The sequence below is a fragment of the Acomys minous genome (assembly GCF_964271855.1).
Source record: "Acomys minous genome assembly, chromosome: 6".
Classification (NCBI taxonomy): Eukaryota; Metazoa; Chordata; class Mammalia; order Rodentia; family Muridae; genus Acomys; species Acomys minous.
The window spans coordinates 80,260,602-80,271,018 of record NC_140487.1 but is presented as its reverse complement, the minus strand read 5'-3'; the positions used below and the strand labels follow the sequence as shown (position 1 = coordinate 80,271,018).

The following is a 10,417-nucleotide window of genomic DNA, read 5'->3' as shown; positions in this document are numbered from 1 at the left end:
TACTAGGGTAACTTCTGGAATTCACCTTTTGTGTTGACTTCTTACTTGGTGTGGTCTCACCAGTAGCACTGGTACAGACTTGAGATTCCAGACTCAACCTGTGGGTCGCAACTCTCATGGGGATTGCATATCAGATATCCTGTATATCAGATATTTGGATTATGATACATAACAGTAGCAAAACTATAGCTACAAAGTAGCATTGAAATACTGTTATGGTTGGGGCTCGATGCAACATGAGGAGTTGTATTAAAGGGCCGTAGCGTTAGGAAGGGTGAGGACCACTGATGTAGACACACAAGCACAGTAGTCGCTTAGATGCTCTGGTACAATGTGTCTACAAATGTGCACATGCTCTCTCTGTCCCCAGGCATGAAAATATCCAACACTTCCATTCTATGGTAAAGACTCAAACTATAAATCAGTTTCTCTGACTCAGCACACAAACATCAGATTGAAAATGCATCAGCATTCTAGTGAGAAGAACAGGATTTCTACACTGACTCCTCTTACAACACAGTATTCATAAGTATGAACAGTGTGTGTGTGCGTCTGTGTGTGTGTGCGCGCACGTGCATGTCTGTCTGTCTGTCTTTCTGTCTCAGGACATGAGTGACACTGGGAGATGAAAGTATACATGTAGAAGCTTGTCAGGTTACATTTTGGTGCAAATGTACTCTGTACTTGTCATATCCTTTCCCCCTTACCTGTCCTTAAAAGAAAATCAGATTAGAAGGTGTCCTTCAAGTTTTTCATTGTACTCCTTTTCTCATTTGTTTGGTTTGAGTTGTTTTTTTTTTTAAGGATCTATCTTATTTTAATCATGTGTTTGGGGAAAGTCATGTGTGGACAGCAGCACAAGTGCCTGTGGAGACCAAAAGAGGGCATCAGCGCCTGCTATTGCTGAAGTTACAGGCAGTGAGGCACCCAGTGTGGGTGCTGAGAACCAAAACTGGGCCCTCTGCAAGAGCAAGATGGACTCTTAACCACTGAGTCATGCCTCTAGGCCCTTGCATTCCCACAGGTACAAAAATAACATATTTCTGCAAGTATTTTTATCCTTTTTAATATACATTACAAATATTTTAGAACAATGACATTTTGTTGTGTTTAACGTATTTACAAGACAAAATATATTACAATAAATATGAATGAGACAGTGGATCTGACCAACAACAAGCTGTCACAACCAGGTATTTAAAGTAATGCAGGACCCATTGATCTGCATGTATTAAGAGTCTTGAGATAGACAGGTTCCAGAATCATAATGCATCTGGGAAAGAGAGGTGGGAATCCCCCAGATTTAAGGAGGGGGGTTCTTTCTCATTGCTAATTGCATAACATTTAATGGTATTTAAACCATGAACATTAATGAGCTATGCAAACATGATATAAAGCTAATATAGTTCTATCATTTCAAAATGTACATGGCAGCCACATAATATCCTCTTAATTATTGTCATTATATACGGTAGTTCACACAGTATCTACAAATGTGAATGAGTCAAAAAAAAGAAAAAGAAAACAGGTCACAGCAACAATTATCACATTCCAATCTTAAATAGGACAACACATACTGGGTCAGACATCATTGTATAATACGTTAATAAATAACACCTAAGTTGTTATGGTTACTTTGAACAGTTTAAAGCTGTATATTTAAAAGAGAACATTTTTGGAGAATTTCACATTATCAGTAAAAGGTAAAATAAATAATAAACTTTTATAATTTAAAAAAAAGAGAGAGAGAAGAGAGAGATCTATATAGAACCAAACGTATTTCTGACATGCTGCTTTTCCGGTTCAGTTTGTCACAAGAATATTAAAACAGAAACAAACAAAATGATTGTCTTTGAGAAACAAGTTTTGAAAGTTTTTTTTCACGATATTGAGTGTGACCTTTTTAAGATTAGAATGCTAATCTTCTGACCACCTGCTTTGTGAACGTGTATGTGCACATTATACATATACATATGCATATATGGATAGATAGATAGATGTTACACATGTGCTCACCAGGAGACCTGGTGCAGTCCCAGCAGCACGAGCTGCTCACCCTGCAGGGTGGGCAGCACTGAGCACTGGACTGAACTCCAACCAGCTGTAGGTCTGGCAAAGTTTCCTTCTTGCATAGTTTTCACACGCGTCCAACAGCAAAGTCAGCGGAAATAATCCCAGGGGTCCAGATTCACTGAGTGGGTGGGACTCTGATTCCTCAAGCTTGCAAGCTATCCAACTGGATCTGAAGGTACACACAGCTCCCTCCCCAAGCGAACCCTGCTCCTAACCACTCAGTGTTATCGTCTCTCTTTTCCCCATGGCTTGCCGTCACCACAACACCAGGTCCACATAAACTGTGAATGGGCCAAACTGCTTTACAAACCGTCACCCATGAAGAATGTTTTCTTGACTAAGCAAAAGAAAGAGCAGTAAAGCCTCGTGGCAGCAATTAGAAGGGGCTCTCAAATAGGTTTGTAGTTGTGGTAGTGGTAGTGTTCAGAGATTTTTTCTTTAAGCAACAGCAGTTATTTAAAGGGGAAGGGAGCCAGCAGCCCAACGTCTTGACCTCTCAAGACTCCTTGGTTTCTTTAGACACCATGACCTTGGGCTTATAGCTCACCCAGGAAAAGTTAGGGGTAATGCCTAGATTTCTGTATAACCACCTCCCACCATCTAGCAACTTCTATAATTGTTAACGCTCTTGACCTAAAGACACGCACTAAAGAAGCTAAAGGCTCCAGTAAATTTCCATTAAAAAATACTTGGTTGGTGATATTCTTGGAGTCTGTGTAAAGCCATTGCTCAAAGTACATCTTTAAACACACACACACACACACACACACACACACACACACACACACACACAAATTCCTAAATCAATTCCTTAAAACCATTATGAAATCCAATTATCATAACGTCCATTCATAAATCTTAATCTCAGACAATGAGATGGATGTCATGCCTACGCCTTGGGTGGCCTCTAGCCCGTTTCCCCAGGCAAAATGCTGAGTAGGCTTACCAAAGGGCAGGCTGGAATGTCATAATTCTGCAAGATCAGCTCACCGGGCCCCTCTCAGTGCTATGGACTTCAAGGAACCAACCGTTCCACTCCTTACCATGAGAAATGAATTCACGAAGAACTTAACAGTTTAGTACTGGAAATACATTACTGGAATTTTTGGTTCATCTGTGAAAATCTCAGAACTGTGGTAAACACTAAGCATTAACACAGGGCTGCAGCCAGCATAGAAAAGCTCACAAATTAATACAAGGGCTTTTGGCCTTGGTTTTCAAACTCAGACCAGGCATCATTCAGCTCCATGAAAATCATCTTCGCATATTGTTCATAGGGTTGCCCGGTAGCCTAAAGAAAACACAAAACACAATTAGATACTGCAGACCAAAATTAAGCTTATATTAAATTCACTGAGGGTGTGGATAGTTATTAAAATGTTCTTCCCTTCAGACATTTCTTTTTCCATCCTATCTACATGGAATTAATTACAATGCACTGCCCTGGAAACTCACAGAGGGAATAGAAAGCCATCAGTAGGGAGAAACTGGGAGCTGGGAGCTTGTTGGGCAACAAAAGGTGCATCTCTTTGCTAATGATGGCCGTGTCTCCACTTGACTATATTTACAAACTCCTCTTTCTCAATTTCTGTAAAGTTAAGGTCCTTGAGACTCATAATAGGGTAGCTTGTCAATATCTCTGGGGTCCGAGTATTAATTTTCCTTCCCGTTAAGTATCCCATTTAGTCATTATGCCTTCCCGTTAAGTATCCCATTTAGTCATTATGGAGTGCAGAGAGATGGCTTTCAAACACGCATTCCCAAAGGCACTGCCATCATGACTTCATGTCACATGTCTGTTACAGTTCACATGGCAGCAGGGTGGCATGCTTCACTCTGACATGCTCCTGCAAATCACAATGAATTCACCCAGGAGGGAGCTGATGTTCTGAAGCCATGGAGCCCTATGTGCTTTCATAATTTATCCAGTCAGTGAGCACCAATGGCAACACACACTGACATTTTAAAAATCTTATTGATCCTCACCAATATTTTTTTCCAAATGCGCCCTAAAGCATTTCCTGCAATCCTGGCTAAACACGATACTGTTCTCCACGGGAACAGCATTTTCTTTTGTGTAGTGTTCAGTCTCGTTTTATTACTGTAGTTCAAGATTACCTGTAAGCCCTAAGACTAAGCCAATGATAAGGCCTGCACCTCCATAGTGAATAAAATGCTTCCCCTGCTGTTTGTAAAGAATGCTTTGACTGTCTTTTGACAATCTCGTAAAGTATGACTATTTGTTTAAATATCTGATTTAAATAACCCACAGAATAAGTTTTGTTAAAGAAACATCTTAGTCAATGAGCAGATTGAGAGCATGCTGTTTTATGCTATGCTTGTCAAGTCTGAAACAAGTAGCATGCCAGGCTAGGGCAGGGCAGGCTCTCCTCAGGCTCTACTCACCTTGTCTGGGTGCACCACCAGCACAGCCCTCCTGTACACTTTCTTCACTTGCTCTGGCGTTACCAGGTCTGCCATGCCCACAGGTTTCCATTTGGTCTCCCCAGCCCACAGCACAGTGTGCATCGTGGACAGTAGGGCTCTGATGTTTCTCTCTTTGCCTTCTATCCATTCAAGGATCTGCAAACAGGAGATACAAAAGGGGTTAAAGAGCCTCTCTAGCAGGACTCTGGAGGTCTATCCTGTTTCAGTGAAACTGAACAAGCAGCCTCCCCTACCTGGAGCACTCTCCACCTCCCACCTCATCCTTCTGGTCTGTTCGTGAGCCCCAGAGTCCACTCCTGTGATTCGAACTCCTGTCTCTCTGCCTTCCTACAGCTAATTATACACTCCTAACATGAACTCTGTGAAGTCACACCTGAATCTACTTTGCTCCATCAATTAAACAAATATTCCTTTCAGGTAAGCCAAAGTTGTGCTAGGATGTAGCTCAGGGGTAGAACACCTGCCCTGGCTTTGGCTTCCACCACAAGAGAATTTAGAAATGTGGCCTACCCTACTGTAAATGTGTCATGTATGTCACACTTTGTTGAGCTTGTGTGTACACCTGTCTCTGTCAATACATGAGGGTGTTTATGGAAAGGTCCTGTTTCTTATCACTGTACCTCAGGAGCCAGACAGACCTGGCACAGAGTAGAGCTCGAAAGCTTTATTCAATGCATAGATCCCTTAAGTCACTTGCTCACACTAAGAACCTTCATGGTGTGCATAAGCGAGGTGACTAAACGGAAGCCGTGGTGGTTTGAATGAAAATGGCTCCCATAGTCTCATATATTTGAGTTCTTGATCCCCAGCTGGTGGAAATGTCTGGAAAGGATTAGGAAGTGTAGATTTGTTAGAGAAGGTGGGGATGAGTTTTAACATTTTTGTGAAGGGAGCCTAAGCCATTCCCAGTTGACTCTCATCCCTACTTCATGCTTGTGGATCAGATGAGGGCTCTCGGCTACTGCTCAAGAGCCATACCTGCCTGCCGCCATGATAGTCATGGGTCCTGGCCCCCAGGAACCGTGAGGCCCAGTAACTGTTTCTTATATAAGTGGCCTTTGCCATGGTGTCCTTTCACAGCAATAAAAAAGTAATGATGACAAAAGGAATCTCACAACGGCATCAGCATTTGACACATACCCAGGCTGCCGTGAGAGAGTGCTGCTGGGTAAATGGTTCAGCCATGGTTCCTGACAGCTGCTCTTCCCAGCAATAAAATTCCTATGCCAATCAAGCAATTACACATGGCTTTGCAGACAAAACAACTTTCTCTTATAGAAAGCTGTCTTGAGTTTGCCTGATAGCAATGGTAATGGAAATAGAGATAGCTCGGGAAGGGACACAGTAGGCCTCTGTGATGTCATGTGATATGAGAAGCAAGCAAAAATACAGATCCTTTCCACATTCAAGAAGCTCTCAAATGTTCTATGCACAACTGATATTTAATTGTTGAGATTTGAAGCAAAAACACTGTGGTCTGTTGTTTTCTAAAGCAATGTAAGGGGTACTGGCCTGGGAGATGGCTTAACACAAAGCCACTGTAATTCTCAACATATTTAATATTCTGCCATGAACAATTCAACCTCACCAGCTCACAACCTCCTAACTCTTTGTTCCTTATGTACCTCATCCACAGCCTGACGCTTCTTCAGAAGCGCCCTCTGCCTCCAGGCTGACCTGCAGCATCAGGCTGTCCGCAGTAGGCCTCACCTGTGGAGAATGGCTCACCTCCTTCCTCATCTACCAGTGAATGACAAACCTCTTTCTTTTAAAGTGAGAAGAAAAAAAAAATCATTTTCCCTTCCCTCAAACTAATTCTCACCCAGAGCTTTAGAATCAAACACAGATGTTTTTATTGTTTTGTTTTAAGAAAAAGTACAACTTCTTAAAAGTAGAAGGAGCCTGTGACGGAGGCAGGATCCTCTCCATCACTAGCTTTCCTTTCCTCACCCTGTGTGGGCCTCGTGCCTAATGGCTTCAGAACCCTAAGTCCTGGGCATGTAAATATTCCTCTCAATCAACAGAGAACTGAAACTGGATTTCAGTCAACCAGGATGAACAGTAATCTCTCAAGGTGGGCAGAAAAGGCAAATGATTAATTGCTCTCACCAAACTCTAGCAACGGATACAATCTAAAGGTTTCAGAACTATGAAATCAGATATCATTATTCATCCGGTGGGTAAATTAAGCATCACACACAAGCCTTCCCAAAGCTGCTTTGCTAATGAAGAGCATGGCTGCCTTCAAACCACAGCTTCAGAGACCCACCATAACACAGTGATTGCCGGAATGAAGTGCCTCCCAGAGTTGACACTGTCTGTGTCCCACCCTAGTCTATACTGAGCTTTAACACTCACGGTGATGGATGGCATTAGGTGGTAGGACCCTGAGAATGTGTTAAGAAGTAAATTCTTTCCCACAGCCTCGTGTTTTGAGTCCCTGTTCACTAGTGAATGGTCTTTAGAAAGACTGTGGAACCTGTAGGGAGCTTAGCTAGAAGTAGCTCGCCAGCAGTGGACCTTTCAAGGTTCTACTGCCTGCCTCTCACTAAAGGACCACTCTCTGTGTTCCTGCGTGCTTCCAAGGGAACAGCCACCCTGTCTGCTCCCATTGCCATGGCTTCCTGTCACAGCAAACTGACATCTTCTGACACCATGAGTCAACACAAATCCTTCTTTCCTCAAGTTGTATCTATCAAGTATTTAGTCCCTAGTGACCAGCATAGAGGTAACTAATCCAGAGGTGACTGGGCATCCACGACTTGTCACACATCTTTGCCCTATAGGATAGCCAAGGGGCTCACTCACCTTTAATTTCTCAGGATCCATTTCCTTAGCCATTTCCTCCTTTCTCATCTCTGCTATTGTTCGAGGCCCCTTTTTGTCTTTGTGGGCGTTGAAGCCTTGACTAGAAAGTAGGTCTTCAAAGTCGGCCGCCTTTTGTTTCCCTTCTGCAACATGATATTTGGAAACCATCACGATTTTTATTCTCAAACAGAATGCCAAACCCTCACTTCATGGGAGTATAGGGCTTCAAAAGTGTTTTTCCATACACCTGTCCTCTTCATATTTCCCGTGTGAGGAACATTAAAAGCTCTGATGTAACAGATGAGGGGGAAAAAAAAAAAGGAAGCCTAAAGAGCCAAAGGAGCCTGTCTGGACTCACACGTGTCTATGGCGAGAGGCCGGACTAGAGTCTGGGTCATTAAAGCCTATTTCATTTCCAGCGTAGCTTTGCAGATTAGGATGTGCATGATGCAAGCTATGACCACAGGGACGTTGCAGGCATCTGTGCCTCAGTTTCCTTCTCTAGAGGTTGAGGGTGATGTTAACAATATAGTGTTGTCATGAGGATGAGCTAAAAGCATGCCTGGTTTTTCTCAGTGTTCACTTGAAGACAAAACAGAACAAAAGTACAGAAGTCCACACAGTAAAAGGAGCAATCAACCCAAGGTTTTTGGGGTTGTTTTGTGTTTTTGTTTTTGTTTTTCTGGTTGGGAGTGATTTGGCAACTCTGGCCTTAAAAAGCCACATCCACATGTGTGCACACCTAAATTAAGCACTCCTAAGAGACACCCTCTATCATCTCAAAACAAAACTGAAGGGAGATGTCACATGGCTCAACAGGATTGTCCAAAGAATTCTCCAGATATCTAAAGAATAATATGATTCCACACATTCTCAGCACGTTTCCATCACAGCAATGCTGTGAACAAACACTGGTGTCATGGTGAGCGGGTGCCAAACGGCTGGGATTCAAGTCATTCAAGGCTCTGCCACAAGTTTCAAGAAACTGAGAGGTTACTTTCTAGATCTACCTCACGGATTCCTCGTCTATCATGGAGTATTGGTTTTGAAGACACTATAAAATAATACATGAACATGCCTAGGATACTCCTGTGCAGAGTAAGTGCTCAACCCGTGTTAACCACCGTGAAGGAGAATTGCCTTGTCCATGTTCCTCAAAAGGAATCATCAAACCAACTGAGCTGCTGAGTGTGCGGACACCACCTACAAGTTCAGTTTTAACAAGAATTATTTTTACATCAGTGTCAAGCAAGAGTCTAATCTAGCAGGGCTGGAGAGACGGCGCAGCAGTTAGGAACACTAGCTGCTGTTGCAGCGGAGGTGGTTCAATTCCTGGCACCTATGTGAAGGTTCATAACCGTCTACAATTCCAGTTCCAGTGGATCTGAGTGCCTCCCCCCCCCCCCCCGCTTTCTTACTTCCTTGGGCACCAAGCATGTACATGGTGTATATACATACATATAAATAAATATCCATACGTATAAAATAAAATCTAAAAACATGTTTCTTTATTCCAATCTAGGACATCTTCCAGGCCTACATGATGGCACCATCCCAGGTGCCCCCACACTCAGGAATCCACCAAGCACTCTTCTCACCGAGGTGCAAGGGAGAAAATCTAATATTATTGTGGCAGGTTTCCATCCTTTTTCTCCTAAGAATACCTTCCTTCTTCCAAAGGAAATAGTTTTGTGTCCCATCTACCCACCCAATCAACATGTATTGGACACTTATGACACAGGGAATACTGAACTAGGTTGGAAACTTTATGACAAACACCTTCCTCTCAGTCCAGCATGGAGAAGGAAAGACAACCCAGCAGTTACATGATACCTGTATGAGGTGATTGATGCTTGTTTTAAATTCTATTTTATTTGGGGTATTGAAGGCTTTAGTTCCCACCAGCCCCATAACCCTGGGTATGAGAAAAAAGGTTAGTGGAGACAGGGGACACAGACCCCTTTACTTCTCCTGGCTGTGTTAGGGTCAGTTGGATTCTTTGGGGGCAATACCAATCTCCTTCAACAGCAAACGCAGTAAGCAGTCTCCTCTGAGCTGCTATGTTGAAACTTATCTCTCCACCCACTACACCATCCGTCTCTTTCTCTCCAAACTGCTACATGCCACACCTTCTTTCTCAGGGCTCCCCCCTATTTTTCTCTCTCAGAGACCTACATCACACCCATCTCCGTGCTGCATAAGGCAGGCTGTTACCAGCTGGCAAAGACCACACCCCACACGAGACAATTATCAGCTGTGGAGAAACTAAAGCCCAAACTAAAATCCCACACTTGGGCATCAAACAAAAATATATTTACATAACATATCTGAGTTCACAAAGAAACCAAAAGCTCCATTGCATGGGGTCATGTGTTCCACACACAATCCAATCCTGGGGTTATGGATCTCCTGGTGTCTCTTCAACTCTAAGATGGTCTCATAAGCTTCTGTGAACTGGTTTTTGTCTCCTTCAGACATAACATTCCCAACACTGTGACAACCCAGGCAGGTCACCCTAGACCATGCTCATCCCATCATCCTTACCCAAATTAGTAGATCCTTTCCCACGTTCGCTCTGTCCAGCAGGCATGGCTGAGAAGCTCACGTTGTAGTTGGGTCGGTTCTGGGGGGAGGAGTGAGGCATACTGGACTGGGGCTTAGGCTGTGCCTGCTGCCAGTTGTATCCGGCCGGCTGTTGCCACCCTCCACCCATGGGCTGAGGGGATGCTTTCTGCGGTGAGCTGAGAGGTGGGAACCCTCCACCCAACCCTGTTGGTGTGGTGGGCTTGCTAGCGAATGAAGATCCACCTATGGAGGAAAAGGGTGAGAGGTGGTGAGGCTGCTTGGAGTGGCTTCAAACTCGTGTCATCAGCTTTTCCCTGCAATGGCGTTAGTGGAAACTGCTTTGGGTGGTAACAGAACTAACCTTCCTAAGAGGTAAAGAAATCAGAGGCGTATCTGATTACCTATCATTACCTTAACCTCCCCACTGATACTTCTAAATAGTACCTTTGCCTTGTTCTTTTCTTGAGACCAACAAGCTACAACTTGGAGTGGGCTCATGGTTCTAGCTGCATCACACAGCCAG

The 10,417-nt window shown here is 43.5% G+C and overlaps 1 protein-coding gene across 7 annotated transcripts in view; it reads right to left on the bottom strand.

Moving 5' to 3' along the window:
- Positions 1 to 1,050: 1,050 nt before the first annotated feature.
- The window catches only part of DNAJC6 (DnaJ heat shock protein family (Hsp40) member C6), a 157,882-nt gene continuing 148,515 nt past the window's right edge, over positions 1,051 to 10,417 (bottom strand). For all 7 annotated transcript variants that reach the window (XM_084787382.1, XM_084787386.1, XM_084787385.1 and 4 more), the window contains 4 exons: positions 9,874 to 10,137; positions 7,330 to 7,472; positions 4,480 to 4,656; positions 1,051 to 3,364 (listed from right to left, as the gene is read on the bottom strand). In XM_084787382.1, the coding sequence (XP_084643508.1) occupies positions 3,263 to 3,364; positions 4,480 to 4,656; positions 7,330 to 7,472; positions 9,874 to 10,137 (686 nt within the window). In that variant the 3' untranslated portion in view covers positions 1,051 to 3,262. The remainder of the gene's footprint in view (positions 3,365 to 4,479; positions 4,657 to 7,329; positions 7,473 to 9,873; positions 10,138 to 10,417) is intronic.